Raw genomic sequence first — 18,279 nt, forward strand, 5'->3', positions numbered from 1 at the left:
TTTAAGATTCCTAATCTCTATAATAGCAGAGTAAATTGTGTAATTGTACCTTTCCCATAGTTTTTTGTTCTTTCAAAAATTTTGGAGTAGAAATTTCAGCTTACAACATTAAAAAAACCATACTCATGATGTGAACTACAAGGCCCCTGAGATCTTGAGATTTCCAGATACCATGATAATGTCTATCTCTCCCCCAAAAGATCTTTCTCTCGCTTTATCATGAATCTTGGTGACAGTGAACCTCCCTGTCTCATAATTATGCAATTAAATTCAAAAGTATCACAAGCTATGAAGTGACAGTTTTCCACAGAATGGCCCATCTATGGCAGGGAAACCAGGTGTGGTTCCAGGGCCAGTCCACCATAAATAATACAAAGAGAAACTACATTCACTGTGGCTATTGTCACTATTGAAAGGAGTGGATTCAACAGTATTCCTCAGTCCAGTAGTGCTCATTCAAAGTGGAAAAACCACCATGTAATTCCTTACTGCCCATGAAGAAAATGACAGAGGCAGACTTGTCTAGTTGAAGTATACCAAGTGGCAGGACAAACTAATCAGTGGTGTTTAGCCACACTTTTACACTCATTGCTATGCATATGTGGTCAAAGTTCTCAGAAATTATTTCCCATACCAGCTTTTCACTTTACTCTTGCCATTTCTTACCTGTAAGGATGGAGACGTTGTGGAAACAGCTGTCCAGCTTGCCAAGAAGAATGGAGAGAAAACTGTCTAAGGCCAGTCCATTTGCATCCCGAGTGCTCTGGTCATAGACTACCACATCTTGGTGCTTTTCTGCCTCCACCTGTCAGAGAAGTGCCACAAGACAGCCTTAATCAGGATACAGAGGTTAACCCATAAAAGTGAGTGGTACAAAACTGTCAAATTTATATATGAAATGCTGGAGCAAATCTCTTCACTGTTCTCACCCATGGATAAAATGGTTTCACTATTCCTTCGTGTGATTTCACCTCTTTATTTAAAAATACTATTTTTTTAATTTAAAAAGATATGGGTGGGGGAAAAAGCAGGGGAGGGACTAATAGACACAAGAAAACTGTTTATGCTAGTGCAACAAAACATACTATTCTTATTTATGTAAGATAATACCATACTGGTATTTTACTTCCCATCAGAGATTTGGCCCTACCACTGAACAGTGCAAAGCTGCTACCTCAGTCAACCTGTCAAAGTTATCATGAAAGCACAACAAATTTTATTGGTATTGGTTTTGGGTTTTTTTTAAGTGTCAGTGACAGGAAAAGGTTCTTTTAAGATCCCCCTTTCCAAACATGTGCCAAAATAACTTGACTGAGGTTAATAACCATAGAAGGAGAGGGACTGGGGAAACACTGATAATCTTTAGCTTAACTCCTTGGTACTTAGCTCTTTTGAACTGTTTTGAACTAAAGGTCCTTTCATACTATAAAATTATAGCATTATGATTCCACTTTAACTGTCATGGTAAAACCCTATGAAATCATTGGATTTCCAGTTTAAGGAAGAATATACAGTCGGCCCTCCTTATACACTGATTTTTTATACATGGATTCAAGCATACTTATTCTTAAAAAGTATAAATTCCAAATAGCAAACCTTGATTTTCCATTTTATATAAGGGACACCATTTTGCTCTGCCATTATAGTTAATGGGACTTGACCATACACGGATTTTGTTATCCATGGGGGGTCCTGGAACAAACCCCAGCGGATAAAAAAGTCCCACTGTACAATGGGCCCTCCCTTTACATGGGGGACCCATTCCGGATCCCCCCGCATAAGAGGAAATAAGGGGCACATGCATGGGGTGGCGCGGTGACACATGTGCCACGGGCGCACATGCCATTCCTTTTATTGTCACCCGCATAAGCTGGAAGCCACATATATTGCACCTGCGTATGGAGCGGGTGCACCGTATTAGAATTTTATACCAGAGAGCTCCTTCACCAAATTACAAAATGCTAGATAGATGGACTCTGTTAAGGAGGTCATGGGTATGCGTTTGCAGGAATTAAGCAGAACAATGGAGGACAGAGGATCTTGGAGATGTCTCATCCATAGATCAACTCAAGGGCAGTTAGCAACAACAAAGACTGTATTCAGACTTAGTTTCAAAAAGAGAGGAGTACCAAAGGGTTAAGCAAAATGTTTCATAAAAGCAATAGTTCTGAGAAAGGTTGGAAGTCTTGCATCATGTAGATATTCCAAAGGATGTTTCGGGTATAAAAGTCATCAGGGAGAAGATGGTAAAATGATTTTAAAGAGCAGATTTTCGGCCAACTAGAAATATTGGAGCCAGTAGTAGTCATGGGACAAGTTAGATACTAAGGAACATGACACAATCTTGTGGCACTTTAAAGTTTACAATTTTTTTTTCATACATGAGTTTGTAACGTGTCTCAGGATTCTTTTTTGTTTTGTTTTATTTTGATCTTTTGCAGTGGTCTCGGGTGGTCAGACTTTGCCCTCTGCTCCGTTATCTGTTGGAGTTCCCCAGGGCTCTGTTTTGGGTCCCCTACTGTTTTCTCTTTACACATTGTCCCTAGGAAAACTCATCAGTTCTTTTGTTTTTTCCTATCATCTGTACGCCGATGACACTCAGCTGTATCTTTCCACCCCGACCTTTCCCCGGGGCTTAAACAGCAAGTTTCATCTTGTCTTACAGCTGTCTCTCAGTTGATGCACCATCGGCGTTATCTGAGTTTCTTTCTCTTCACCTTCCCACTGGTGCCCTCCGTTCTAGTAGTCAAGGTCTGCTGTCTCAGCCTAGAATTTCCACTGCCCCGTCCCGGATTCATCCCTTTTCACTTTCTGCCCCATCACTCCTGGAACCTCCTTTCCCCACGAACACAGTTCATCACTTCTTTAACCAGTTTCAAAACTTAGTTGAAGACTATACTGTTCCGGGAAGCATTCCCAGGCATCGTGTGATTGTTATTTGACGCTTGATATTTTATACTTGATGTTTTTAATTTGTTGCCTGCTTATTTTATTGATTCCTATCATCTATTAGTATGTCTTATTTTATATGTATATTGTTCTCATTTTGTAGAATGTACACCATAGGCAGGTTTCTTTTGTCTATTTAATTGATTGTATGTACAGTGCTGTGTAAATCTATAGCACTATATAAATAAAGTATAACAACAATAACAACAACAACAACAATTGGCTGTTCCTTGGAAATTGTTGCTATGGTCACAGAATTTATAGTTACATTAGATGTTACAAATAAGGGGTGGTAGTAGAGTAAGCACAAACAATCCACACTTGCTCCAAAATGAAGCATGAAAAGGAAGAACCTGCATGGTACCATTGTGAGACAGCAGGATAATTTTTGATCCACATGATGCTCACAATTCTTCTTGCAAAGAATATGTATAAATTTTCATGTAAATACAGAAGAAGCAGAATGGGGGGGTGGGGGGGGGGTTCTGACACTGCCTAAAAGCCCTTGTGACATCTCTTCCCACAGAAATTAAAACAGGACAACCAGGACAACACTCTCTCACTTCAAATCTTTGTGGTCACTCTTCCAAGCAGCACATAAACACACTACCACACACACACCATATCAGAGGGACTATTTTTGTTGAGTCTTCAGAAGACAAAGGGTTTTATTTAAAACAATAGTAGACCAAGATGAAAACAATTAATGTATGCAGGACACCTTCAAAAGAACTGGGTGTGTGGAATGCAAAACATCCATTGCATCCTCCAGATGGCAGGTCCTGGCCTTCATAAGCACAACTAACCAACATTTCAGAACAAGGGCAGAAGCCACACACATTCTGGGTGCTAAGATACATCCACTCTCCTTCTCAGTAGGAGAATAAGCTGTTCTTGGCCATGTGGACTGTAATTGGTTGCCTTCACAGGATCTTTGTATGGTACAAAATGTGTTGTATGTGAACACATACATGCATGAAAGCTACATCAGGGAACAGAGAAGGCTAGAGATCTCCCCACTGTGATGAATGAATATAAACATATCTCATTCAGGTACACTGCACACCTGCATAAACAATAGCTTGGGGTTCACCACCACCAGGTGAGCACTAAAGTCAGAATTGTCAAAGCTACTGTATTACCCATCATCATGGACAGATGCATTGGATAAGTGGATAAGAAGAAAATCGATTTATTTGTGGTGCTGGAGAAGAGTACTGATGATACCATGAACAGCCAAGATGACAAATAAATGGGTTCTAGAATGGATCATGCCTGAAATCTCCCTGGCAACCCAGATGATTAATTTGAGGCAGACATACTTTGGTCACATCATGAGAAGGCGCTACTCATTTGAAAAGACAATAATGCTAGGAAAGGTAGAAGGATGTAAAAAGAGAGGAATACACTAGATGGCTAGATTATATTAGGGAGGTCATAGGTATGAATTTATGGGACTTAAGCAGAACAGTGGAGGATAGGGAATCTTGGAGATGTCTCATCCATAGGGTTGTCATGAGTTGGTATTGATTAGAAGGTGGGTAACAACAACAACAACAACAACAACGATTTTCACACATGTATCTCTGATCTCCTCACAGGGACAAAAGGGATCTTCTTCCAGTGACAGGGCTCTGTGGCATACCTAGGCAATGGCATGAGCTGCACACACAGAGAGTGCAAGACACAGTCAGGGGCTGCCTTGCCTAATGAAAGGTTAATGCATTAAAGGCTGATAAAATCCTAACAGTGTCATGGCTCAATGCATCGACTGAATAGGCTGATGGGTGGCATACGCCGGCCTTCTGAGCTAGCGGCCTCCTGCCCTCTAGCGCAAAACACATCTATCATTCTGCTGTCACAGAAAGGCAGCTGTGGTGAAGCAAAGCAAAAGAGAGAAAGAGAAAAAGAGAGAGAAGACATAACCAGGCTGTTAGGGAAGGAAAAGGAATAAATAGCAACTTCCATTACATTCCAGATAGCCTTGAAGCATGGGGTTGGGTCAGCTTTGTAAAGTATGTAAAATCAAGTTGGTTTCCACTCTCCAGACTATACACTTTTCAACGTGTCAAACCAAGGAGAGCTGTGGACACCAACATTCAGGGAGAATACAGGGTAATTCAAAAAGAATGGCACAAAACCAAGTAAGAGCAACTTTATTTTTGCACCATTTTTCACTCACCTAGTATTAAACCAGATTAGTTCTATGGTGTAGCTATTCCCTTTACAGTCCTAACCAGACTGTGCCTACAACCTATCTGTAATTCATTCTTTTAAAAAGAATTGCTTAAACCCAGGAGTTGTACTGAGTTGTAATATGAACAAAAGAGGACTAGACCTTTTCCCCAACACTTCACTTCAATCTGAAGCTGCCATTAGCGACAGAGCAGAAAAAACACAGAGGTTTATAGCATGGGGGAAAAAAACGTTCCCCAATGTGTCCTAATGAGCACGGGCGCAGGCGCGCACGGAGCGTGATGAGAACTTGATGGGGCCCAGAATGCAACTTTACTGCACGGGGAACGCCGCCGCCACCGCCAAGCGTTCCCATCATGTTCCAATCGGGTTCCAGAGGGTGCCATTTCTGGGAACAGTTTCAAAAGCGTTCCCAGAAATGGTGCCCTCTGGAACCCGATTGGAACCCGATGGGAATGCTCGGTGGCGGTGGCGGTGTTCCCCGTGTGGTAAAGTCTCGCTCTGGGCCCCATTGGGTTCTCATCACGCTCCGTGCGCGCCCACGCTCGTGCTCGTTAGGACGCATTGGGGAACGTTTTTCCCCCATGCGATAAACTTCACAGGCATCAATGTCATAGAATCATAGAATAATAGAGTTGGAAGAGACCGCAAGGGCCATCCAGTCCAACCCCATTCTACCATGCAGGAAATCCAAATCAAAGCATCCCTGACAGATGGCCATCCAGCCTCCAAGGAGGGAGATTCCACTAAACTCCAAGAGAGTTTGTTCCACTGTCGAACAGCCCTTACTGTCAGGAAGTTCTTCCTAATTTTGAGGTGGAGCTTGCATCCATTGTTCCGGGTCCTAGTCTCTGGAGCAGCAGAAAACAAGCTTGCTCCCTCCTCAATATGACATCCTTTCAAATATTTAAACAGGGCTATCATATCACCTCTTAACCTTCTCTTCTCCAGGCTAAACATTCCCAGCTCCCTAAGTAGTTCCTCATAGGGCATGGCTTCCAGACCCTTCACCATTTTAGTTGCTCTATATGCTTTCCCTGTTCCTAGTAGTGGTTTCAGGGTAGAAGAGGATTTGTGGTGCCTGTGGCACAGTGGGAGGGTTACAAGGAAATAACACTTTATGGGTCTTCTGTGTTAAATTTAAGGATGCAAGTCAGAAGAACCCTGCTGGATCACACCAAGTGTGTATCTAGTCTAGCATTCCCTCCAGATTATTTTCTGCAGCAACTGCCATTGAGAAACACATTCCCTCAGAAACTAGAGATAATACACAGCTATCAGTACCAGCAGCCAAATTATCCTGCATTATTTTATTTAATCCCTCTTTAAAGACATCCATGTTGGTGGCCATCACTGCTTCTTATGGCAGCAAATATCACAATTTTAAAAAATCCACTGTGTCAAAACAACGTTTCCTTTTTTTCTGTACTGAGTCTTATATAATTTTGCTTCTGTGGATGGATCTCAAGTTCTAGTACTGGGGAGGGGGAATTCCTATTGATTTTTCTCACACCCTGCATAATTTTATAGATTTCCATTAATTACCTCTCCCCCACCCCCTCAAGCTAAACAGACCCACATTCTGTAAGTTTTCCTCACAGGGGGTAGCCCCGTGACCATGTCAGTTATGCACTGCAGCCAGAATGCCAGCTCTACAATATCCCTTTTCAGGTAGTAAACAGAACTAGACACCACAGATTTGGATACTGATGTCATCATATTGACAGCTTTAAAAAAAGAATCTCTTCTTACAACACAGAATTTGCCTTTTTCACAGCAGCCCCACATCTGGTCAACATTTTCAACAGACAGTTAATCTCAACCAATTAATTCTTTCTTGGTCAGTCACATACATGCTATCCATATATATATGTGAAACAAGGACTTTTGTTGTGTTATATCACCAACAGTTTTATTACCAGCCAGTGTTACTGTCACTGTTCTCACTGTCAGTACTTTCTGCATTGTGTTTTGTTCTATACCCCTACCCAATTGTGCATGCCTGGTCCATGAATATCATACTCCAATCATTTGAAGAGAGACACCCTAATTGATAAAACCTTGGACCTTAATATGTCTTCAAGTCTTAAAGCTGCTATATGCTCTTTGTGATGTTATTTTCTTCTGTTACATTGAACCACATTTACTATTTTAACATTCATTCATCCTTTTAGAGCTCTCTATTATTCCTCCCCTTTAAATAATATGGTATCATCAGCAAATGTATAACTGCAGTTTGGTCCTTAAGATTAATGGATCGAATGGTGTATTAGCGAACTTCATCATTAAGTTGATAGAGAACGTGGTGAGAATGCATACTCACAGACTAAGGTTAAGTGTCTTTCAGGCATAACTGATTTTCAAGAGTCATGGATGTCACTGTTTGTGGTATTTTCCCAGACAATCTGTGTGACATATTTCCAGTGAGCAATTGCTATAAAGAATCCTACCATCCACCCATTCTACTTCCCTCTTTTGCGAAGCTCCTATTTTTCTTTTCACGTTCCTATTTCTAATTTTGCACAAAAACCCATGAGGGATTCTGGAAAGTTAAATACACAACAAAATTGTTTTTCACACACACACAAATGTTTTTGTGCAAAAAATAGTTTCCAAAAACCAACATGGGTATTTGTTTTTTTAATAATTTTTATTGAAATATTTTAAAAGACAATAGTACATGAGTATACATTCAAAAAATCTTCCCCCCTCATCCCCCCTTCTCTATTCCACTTATCCCTTACCATATTTTTCTAACCTTCATCATTTACTCAGCTCCTCTTATTTCTTCCTCTTTTTCAATTTCTTTCTTTTTTCTTTTCCCTTATCTCACTATCCTTTATGCTATTATATTCTTTTAAAGACTGTGTATTCCTTTTAAATGTTCTCTTTTCATCTCTCTTTGTTTTTTACTGTTTCTTTTCCCTGCAGAAGAAGCAGTTTTGCACAAATTGCTATCTGGAAAAGGCTGCATGTATTTTTGCAAATAATAATATCCCATCAGTACTCAAGATGTGCAAATACTGGACAAAAAAACAAAACCAACACAAAACCCCAACTAGAAACAAATATCGGCCAATATTCTTTCCATCTCAACCAAAAAACTATGACCCAATCCACACAGCAGAAATAATCCAGTTTGAGACCACTTTAACTGTCCTGGGTTAGTACTAGGGAATCAGGGAATTGTATTTATTGTTGCACCAGAGCTCTCTGACAAAGAAGGCTAAATGTCTCACAAAACTAAAGTTTTTGGAATTCCCTAGCCTTGAACCAAGGCAGTTAAAACGGTCTCAAACTGGATGATTTCTGCAGTGTGTTTCAGATCTATACCACTGCATACTCTTCTTTCTGTACAGGAATGAATATGGAGCCCACTTCCAACATTCTCTATATCACATTATTACTCCATATCTCTTCCTCTATACTCATAAGGAGGGATCGTTCTGCAACATTCTAGGTCTAAAATGCTAATTCTGCTTTATCAATGCTGATGTAGTGGTTTGAGCACTGGTTCAGGTGCTCATTTGGCCATGAAAACCCACTGGGTGACCTTGGGCAAGTCACACTCTCTCAGCCTCAGAGGAAAGCAAAGAAAATCCTCCTCTGAACAAATCTTGCCAAGAAAACCCAGTGATAGTTTCACCTTAGCGTTGACATAAAACAGAAATTACAGAAAGTACTTGAAGGCACAAAACACAACAATGATACAAGTCACTATCTCATGCTGATCATATGTATACCCTCTCACTAAGAGATCTGGGATGGAGGAACAGACTTTCACTGGAAACCCCATTCCTTCAGAAAGCTTGGTTTTCCTTGGCACATGAAATAACAAACTTTTCATTTTGCAAGGCTTTCCTTTATAAGTATCCTTCATGTTACACTGGAGCAGGTTTCCTCTTGGCAGTGGCATAAATGGGAAGGACAGCAGCCTGGACAATAGAAACAACTTCATTATTTTCCATTTCCATAAACACAACTCTTTCTTTTCCTAAAGAACTCAGGCTGCAATTCCACTTACACACATAGGCCCAGAGTTGCTAAGCTGCATTCAAGAGAAAACATGTTTACTGTCAAGTGCTCTGGTCAAGTAGGACTCATATAGCACTAGCTCCTCCCACTTACTGTATGTCTCTCTCCCTGCACCAACGAATATCCAAAATATTTGGCAAAAAAGGAGGTATAAATTAGGGAACTTATCTATCTGGGATAAGGATATATCACCTCACATATGTGGCTAGAATGCTTTTTTAAAAAATGTTTTGTTGAACTATTCCCCATCCACCACCACCGAGCTCTGAATTTCCCTGAAGAACCAGACTCTAACAACAGAGACAGCTACAAGAACAATGTACTGAGATGCAGGTTGATTCTTATAATGGATATGCATGTTTCTTTTTTATCAAAAATAAAGGGAGGTACAAGATGAAGAGCCTTTAGTATAAGAGAGCATCTCCCTAAAACAGGGAATCCAGTGCATATTCTGCAGTATGCTCAGTTTCCATGAAAATTAGAAATGTCAAAAAACAAATGGAACTACTTTCTTGTGGTAAAGGATAACAAATCCATTTGGAATAATTCTCCTGGAACATATGTGACACCAGCATGACTAGAAGAATCAGTACCCAACATTTGCTGCACTCTCTGGAATGGGAGGACACTAATTTTGGCATAATTCCAGCCATTAGAAATTTAAAAAGCTACTGCGAGCCTAAAAAAAAGGACAACAAAAATGACATCCCACACACCTTCCACTGGATAGTGTGCAAAACCAAATCCACAAAGAAAGCAGATTCTATTCCAAGTTGTTTTGAGTGCACTGGACCTGTTTAACCATTTGTAGTTGCTTGGCAACTTTCAATACATCCCTTGCTGACTGACTCGTGTCTGGCTGCCAGGCTGAAATCTGAGGGATGCTATTGATGCTAATTTAGCCCTCAATTATGACTGTCAAAACAAACCACTATAAAAGAACAGGAGAAATAAATGCCAGGCATGTCATGCCTCACTAAATATTTCCAGTGGAAAGGGAAGTTTTGTTTTGTTTATAGTATCTGAAACTCAAGGAGGTCTGGAGCTGAGGGAGGAAAGGATTATGGGAATTTATGACCTGAGTAGAAGCAACTGCTTTTCACATGTTCTAAACAGAGAGCACACTCAGGCTCAGGTTTTCTGGCTGCTCTGTCTCCTACTTCTGAACAGCATACGTTCAATCATATACAGCAGTCACAGTTTAAATTAATTGGTCATCGCCTAAATTTCCCCCCAACATCCTAGGACTGTCTTCAGAATTTAAAATATACCTAGGAAGCTCTCTTTATTCATTCATTATTTCCTGGCACAGACATTATGGGTTGAGTATCCCTTATTCGAAATGCGGAGGACAAGAAGTGTTTTGGATTTTTAAATTTTGGGGGAATACCCCTATATTTGTGTGTGTGTGTGTGTGTGTGTGTGTGTGTGTGTGTAGGGGTCAGACAAGGCTGAATCTTATTACCCTACCTGTTCAACTTATATGCAGAACACTTTGTAAGAAAGGCAGGCTTAGACACAGAAAAAGGAACAGTGAAAATAGGAGGAAGGAATATCAACAATCTGATATATGCTGACAATACCATAATACTAGCAGAAAACCTCACAGATCTCAAACAACTACTAAGGAAGATCAAAGAAGAAAGTGCAAAGGCAGGCTTACTGCTGATCATAAAAAAAAACATAATGTTCAACATTAAGCCTACCTTTGCGCTTTCTTCTTTATGCCAGTACTATGGAGTCATCTGTATATCTTAGATTGTTGATATTCCTTTCTCCTATTTTCACTCCTCTTTCTTCTGTGTCTAAGCCTGCTTTTCTTATAATATGTTCTGCATACAAGTTGAACAGATAGGATGAAAGGATGCAGCCTTGTCTGACCCCTTTGCCAACTGGAAACCATTCTGTTTCTCCATATTCTGTTCTAACAGTAGCCTCTTGTCCTGAGTACAGATTCCTCATCAGAACTATGAGGAGTGTTGGCACTTCTATGTCTTTAAGGGTGTTCCATAGCCTTTCATGATCTATGCAGTCAAAGGCTTTGCTATAGTCTATAAAGCACATGCTCATTTTCTTTTGGAATTCCCTGCTACGCTCCATTAGCTATCGTATATTTGCAATGTGATCCCTGGTAGCTCTTCCTTTCTTGAACCCTGCTTGGACTTCTGGGATTTCTCTCTCCATGTGTGATTGGAATCTATGTTGTAAAATTTTGAGCACAATTTTGCTTGCATGGGAGATCAGTGCTATGGTCCTATAGTTGTTGCAGTCTCTTGTGTCTCTCTTTTTGCGGGTGGGGATGTATATTGATTGCTTCCAATCTGTTGGCCATCATTTTGTTTTCCATATCTGTTGACAGATGTTGGTTAGCACTAGAGTTGACTCTGTCAATGTAGATTGTAGCAGTGGAACTGGAATATCATCTGTTCCTGATAATTTGTTTTTCACTATTTCTCTTGTTGCAGTTTCCACCTCACTTTTAGAATTTTCCTTACATAGCTCAAAATCAATGTTGCAGAACATGATGTAGAGACAAACACACAGTTATTAAATATAATCATGTGTATTTACCCGTGTCCCATTATCTGAACACATGCAAAAGTGGAAGCAAAGTACCCCACCCCCCCAGTAATCACCCCAGGAACAAAGGCGGCAGGACAGCCATACAGGTCCAGTGTGAATGGCTGCTGCAGGTGGAAGGGTTCTCTAAGAGCAGAGGGCTGCTAGAAGTGAAGGAAACAACAGCTTTGGAATCAGAATTATCCCACAGTAGGATTTAGTGTTCCTTCCACATGGGGAGCTTTGTTTGGGGCATTACTGAATGGTTGCTGAGCAACGGCAGATGGATGTGACATGGTTTATATCATATTAAAGTTATAAGGTTTCAGGCAACAGAGATGCCAGACAAGCACTAGCAACACATAAAAAAGCTACGTTGGGTAAACACAGCATTGCCTTGATACGGTTCAGAAGAGTGTTTTGGGAGGGGGATAGCAGGAAGAGGTGAGGATATTTTAAATACATTTTTGCTAAGTACAATTGCTTTTCCTTTAATTATAAAAGAGATGAATGACAGCTTGCATAGATCCCAGTTCAAGAGCTATAATTGATATCCCTTAACATAGGAGTCCTAAATAATTTTTTTCACTGGTTCCTGGTATGCTTCTGCGACTTTATAACCCCGCTAGCTGGCATGTTCTTTGTACAGTTACATGTGCATTGCCCAGTTTTTATGCTACTGCTGTTATTAACTGTCATCAAGTCAACTTTGACATATGGTGATCATATGAATGAGAAAACTCGAAGTCATCCTCTTATAAAAAATGCTGCATAGGTTCTTACAAACTCAGGGCCATGGCTTCCTTGACTGTACTGCTACTAAAAGCAGAGGACTGAGATTAGTAACATAGGCCTGAAACAGACAGGCCAAGTAGAGTGGTCAGAGACCACACCGGCACCATTCTTTCCGGGACCAGACCAACTGCATGTGCCCAGTCCCAATCCAGGCTGCCACTGCAGTCCTGAACTGCTCCTTCTTGGCCCAGTTCTTTGCAAATGACATGGCATTGCCGTAGCTTCAGGCTGTGTTTGGGGCATGCATCATGTAAACAGTACACCCCCAATGCAGCCTGAAGCCATGTCATTTTGCCTGTGTGTTTCATTCCAAAATGTCAGCAAGCTCTGCTTTACAAAACCTCCTTACCTGGGAGGAGAGGACCTATCAAAGAGGGCATGCTTTGTATTTAGGAGGTCCTAAAGCTCAGTTCTTGGTAGAATGGCTAGGAAAGCTTTGCCTAAGACCCTCATGAAACAGTGCTAACCAAAGTAGATTATGATAGCATAGACAAAATGATAGTCTGATTTCAGTGCAAGGTATTTTCATATTCAAGAAGTGATCCACAAGCAGAGCTTCAAACAGTCATTTTTGTTGACTACAATTCCTAACCATCTCCCACTAGCATGGCCATGCTGGCTGGGAAATTCCAGGAGTTCATGGTCCCAAGAACTGTTCATTAGATCCATCTTTCTCTCAGCCCAACCAAAAGGCATCTTCAGCAGATTTCACTATATACCAGCTGGATCAGTGGCAGGTGGTGGCTCCGAAGTCACTTGCACAGTGAATCCAACATGGGGTTTAGTCTAAAATTTAAATGCACAATCCAATGTGCAGAATCTATTTGGGGGATAGGGTTTCAGCACCTTGGCTAGCTCTTCTAAACTCAGGACAGGATTCACTAACCCACTGACATGGAAGCCATCAGCTGCCACTTAGGGTTGGTACAGACTGGCATGAAAAGCCAGCTTCCAGCTGGCTTGGGGGCATGGCATATGCATGATGCACGCCTTTAAGATGCCTGGAAGCCAGCTTCACGGCACATGGCTGCCTGCATGGCAGCTGGTTTCAGGGGCAGTGCAGCATTTACACACCACATGCCTCAGGAGCACTATAAAGCCATGGGGACCAGCAAAAAACTGGATTGGGGATTTGACATGCAGTTGCCATGGCCCCAATCCAGCTTTCTCAGGGGCGGCTTTAACTCACCCATTTGGGGCAGTTCCTTAGTCCCAGGCAGACTGCGTACAGCTATGGTTCCCAAACTTTGGTCCTCCAGATGTTTTGGACTTCAGCTCCCAGAACTCCTGACCACTGGTCAGGCTGGCTGGGGCTTCTGGGAGTTGAAGTCTAAAATACCTGGAGGACCAAAGTTTAGGAATTGGTCTATAGTAACTCCATGACAAGCAAATCATCATCATCATCATATGCAGAGGTGTAGCTTTTCCCAGTAGGGAAGTGCAGATATTCCCTTCTTGATTCTCTGACAGGCAGTTAAGAAAGGCACCAAGCTTCTTCTGATACAGGAAAGAGAGGAGTTTCCATCCCACAAATGGCTCTATGTCATTAAGAGGGAATTTTGCCCACCTCTGCATGACAAGTTGCATTTGCCATCTGTGAAAAGCACAGAGGCCCTTGCCTCCTCTAACTTGGTCACATCCAAGGACTATTTAGCAAGATGTGGATGGATCAGTCTGTTCTGGACATTATCTTACAGAAAGTGTAAAACAGTTGGGGAGGGGGCATGCCTTAGTCTCTAGAACAGCTTAAACAAATGAACAAACAAAAAAAACAATGTGTGGGGTGGGAGAAAGAATTTTTCTAAATTCAGCAATTTGAGATATAGACGAGACCAAATCTATAAAAGCAGAACAAAATCTCTTATCAGTAAAGCCAAACATTTTTTTTTAAACTCAGAGCCCAGCTGATCCTTGATCTCATTTAAAAGACTGCAACCCTAAACACACCTGCATGGACACATAAGTCACTGAAACCAATGGGATTTCAACTTCCATACGAAATGTGAAGCATAACCTGGTTTGATACAGTAACAGGAATGTTCACTCCAGCAATTTTTAGTTTTGCAAAGGAAGGAAATGGATCACAGGCCTCAATTTTAAAGATACTCTGATTCTCTATGAACATATACAGAATAAGGATCTGGCAATCCATCAAGAAAAGACTGTTCTATATCCATGATTCTGGCACTACTTTTTAAGAAAGAGCATGATGAGCAGAGGGATGATACACCAGGGCAAGGATGCTCCAAGATTCTGAATAAAACCAGAGCAGAAACAGAGGCCACAATATAAGCACTGCAATACTGCTAGCTCTAGTGCCAATAGGGGCACATTTTATGGGTATAGCTCTGAGAGTTTCCAAAACCATATATTTCCCCATATGTGCTGTACATGCAATTAATCATGGATTAAATGCATATTATGAATTTATTATTCTAAGGAAACAAGCACTGACAACCCCCAGTACTCAGAGGAATAGACTAACTAATGAATACATTGCTAAGCTTGACTCTATTTCCAAAAAAACTCTTGGTTTTCAATCAGTTACGAGACAAAAATGTGATAAGCTGCCTGTATCCGCAGACTCACAACCATTCTTTAGCAAAATAGACTAGCAGTCTGCAATCAGATTTTTTACAAACTGAGATGGAACTGATATAGAGCATAGAATGAGTGAACGAGTGAAGTTGAAGGTACAAGATATACCTCGACAAAAAAAAGTTCATCTATTATAACAGGTGCAGCTCTCTTTAAGTATGAGTCCTAAAAAAAATAGTGTTCTTTCAGGTGTAGTCATTTTTTGTTAAATATAACAGAAAGCATATACTACTTTGTTTATGTTATTACAAATATAACAATAAAATAACTTACACATAAAGCTTTGAACATGTTTGAATATATATAACCCAAACAAGCTAAATTAGACATTATTCGTAGCACTGGACACACTGCCAGAAAATTTTCCAGTTCTAATTTTTCTGGAAATCCCACGTCACTGGTGTAACTTTATTCAACACAGTACTGAGATGACAAGGGGCAGGGCTGAAAGAAATATCTTCTCTCTTCAAGTAAATGTTTAAAGATACTTTAAGACATTTAATAGATCCTCCAGATGGTAATGGCAAAGGTTGCAACTCTCAACCTTCAATGAGTGCCACTGAATTCTGGGGAGGGACTCCAAAATAAGCTTAGGAAGGGTCAGTCTACATGAGAATAAACTTTACCTTCCCTGTCTTGCATAACATACATGAGTATATTCTTATTTTAAAAAAATTCTATCCTACCTATTGTGAGATCTCGGGGTGGCATACAATTAAAACAATATAAACAATTTACAATTCCAAATAAAAGCAATAAAATAATAGGATAAACACTTATTAAACACATCATCAACAGCAGAAAAAGTAAAATCAGTTAAAACCATGTGTGAATGCATTTAAAAAGAGACCAATCCCCAAAGGCAGTATTTATCCCCAATAAAAAGCAGTATTTTAACTTGTCATCTAAAGAAATCCATACTGGTGCCAATCAGGTCTCCAATGGGAGGGCATTCCATCAATGGGATGCCTTAGCATATACCCAAATATTTGGAGCACTAGGAAATTTACCTGGCATTATGCCAGGTTGAGACTGATGATCTCACTTTTGATTTGAATGAAACAAGTTTGAATGGCAGCATTTACAATTTTTAAGAATTGTAGTTCACCAAATGCCATGCAGGACTGATTGAAAGCAACACTCTTTCTGCAAAGTTGAAACTTGCTAATCACTTCTGATACATAGATATCAAATGTGGTCAATGCCCATTCATATTGGGCATTCTAAAGCATAAAGCACTAAAATTACAAATCTTTGTTTAGGAAATGCCTGAAGTAGCTGATTAATCAGATCCAAAACCATATTATAGTCTTTGTTTGGGCTCCATTAGATTACACATCAGGTCTGGACTGTGGTCAAGCATTTGTACAATATCACAGAAAGACAGGTGGATAAATACTATAATATATAGTACAGGTTGAGTATCCATTATCCAAAATATGCTTGGGACCAGAAGTGCTTCAGAATTGGAATTTTGGAATACAAACAGCATAGTACAGTATACAGGCTGGAGAGTGACATGAGGATGTTTGAAATGCTAAGGTTTTAAGCATAGGGCTTTGCATGAATCCATATGTTCTGCCATTTCATAGATCTGTGACTCTCTCCAGCCTCACAAATACAATACGAACTACATTATTTGTATTCAAAATTTAAAATATCCCAAAACTGAAACCTCAAAGTGTCATATTGGTGCTCAAAATATTGCAGTTTGGAGCATTTTTTGGATTTTAGAGTTTATAAGGGATACTCAACCTGTTTATATGAAATACGAACTGACCTCTCTCCTCTACTTGAATGTTACTCGCTCAATTCTCTGAAATTACAATCCAAACTAAAGCTGTGCATTTTTAGGTTCTGCATCTATGTTATGGTTTTAGATGGACAATGATGACAATGATGATGATGATGACAGTGACAACAACAACAAAGCTACTGGATAAACACGGTTTATTCCAAGGGGAGCCCTTTTTGTGGATCTCAGTCTGCCTTTATTTTTTGCTTTCCCAGCTTCAAATTCTGTCAGCAGGAAACCAGAAAGGAGGGCAGGAGCCTGTCAGGAAGAATAATGGGGCAGGACAATTGTGCCTATGATGTCACCCTTCCTGCCATCTGCTACTCAGCAGCAGCTCCACTCACCCCTGCTCCCTCCCCCATTAGAAACAAAAAGTCTCCACATAATAGCATGAGGGTGATTCACTCCACCGCTGCCCTCCACATGTCCATCTCCCTCCGAAGAGGATTTAGAGAAGCGTCATTGCTGGACAAATGACGCTGAAACTCCACATTTTTAAAATTGTCTAAAGAAAAAACTGTCACAGGAATGGAGGCAATGTGGGACTGAGGGCAGGCATTGAGCACACCATGATCTAGGCATGTCATAAAGAGCTGCTGCATTTCTGAATTCTTCATAGTAAATGATTCATATAGTACCTGAACTAAACATAGGAAGGTCCTACTACCTTACCACAACATGGACAACATACTAACTTTGTGAAAAGCTTCAGAGAGGGAAGACACACAGGTCAATAAATGGAAAGTTGGGCCTTCAAGCCCCACCACCACTGAGTTTTCTGACTGTAAAGATAACAAGCAAGTTACAAATAAAAGCTGAGATGGAGCTGCCATGCAGGTGTTACACAAAAATAAAATGTGATACTAGGAGCAGAAATCAACTTATTCTTTCACATTGACTAAACTTACTTACAAGGTAATTTAATGTCATTCACTATGCATTTAAAATGCAGACATCATGACAACATATGATCCTTCATCGGCCTTCCACCCTCCCCTTATCAGGCAAATGGAAATGCACACAGGGCTTCCAATTGTTCCTGCCTCTCGAGTGTCCATGTGTTCAACAGAGAGTCCCTCACCATGGGCTATGATGGTAAGAAATGCAGTGCAACAATATCAGGAAGGGCATATCACTCCAGTCCATTATTTCTAGCAAGATTCCACTTCACAAAAGTGAGCTTGTGATGGAAAGTGATATGCCTTTCCATAACTCTTCTTGCACATGGGGGCAGTGGAGACACCCCCCCCACCCCCCAAATGCTGAGGGTGGACAGTTGATGAGAATGCAAGAGTGAGGACCCACACTTGTACCGTTTTAATTGTGTGGGAATGAACACCTCCAATAACAGT

At 40.6% G+C, this 18,279-nt stretch overlaps 1 protein-coding gene across 2 annotated transcripts in view; it reads right to left on the bottom strand.

The window, feature by feature from the left end:
* The window catches only part of DUSP8 (dual specificity phosphatase 8), a 118,617-nt gene that overhangs the window by 61,406 nt on the left and 38,932 nt on the right, over positions 1–18,279 (bottom strand). For both annotated transcript variants that reach the window (XM_042446423.1, XM_042446424.1), the window contains exon 3: positions 667–805. In XM_042446423.1, coding sequence (XP_042302357.1) covers positions 667–805 — 139 coding nt within the window. The remainder of the gene's footprint in view (positions 1–666; positions 806–18,279) is intronic.

This window comes from Sceloporus undulatus, chromosome 1 (assembly GCF_019175285.1).
Source record: "Sceloporus undulatus isolate JIND9_A2432 ecotype Alabama chromosome 1, SceUnd_v1.1, whole genome shotgun sequence".
In the NCBI taxonomy this organism is placed as follows: domain Eukaryota; kingdom Metazoa; phylum Chordata; class Lepidosauria; order Squamata; family Phrynosomatidae; genus Sceloporus; species Sceloporus undulatus.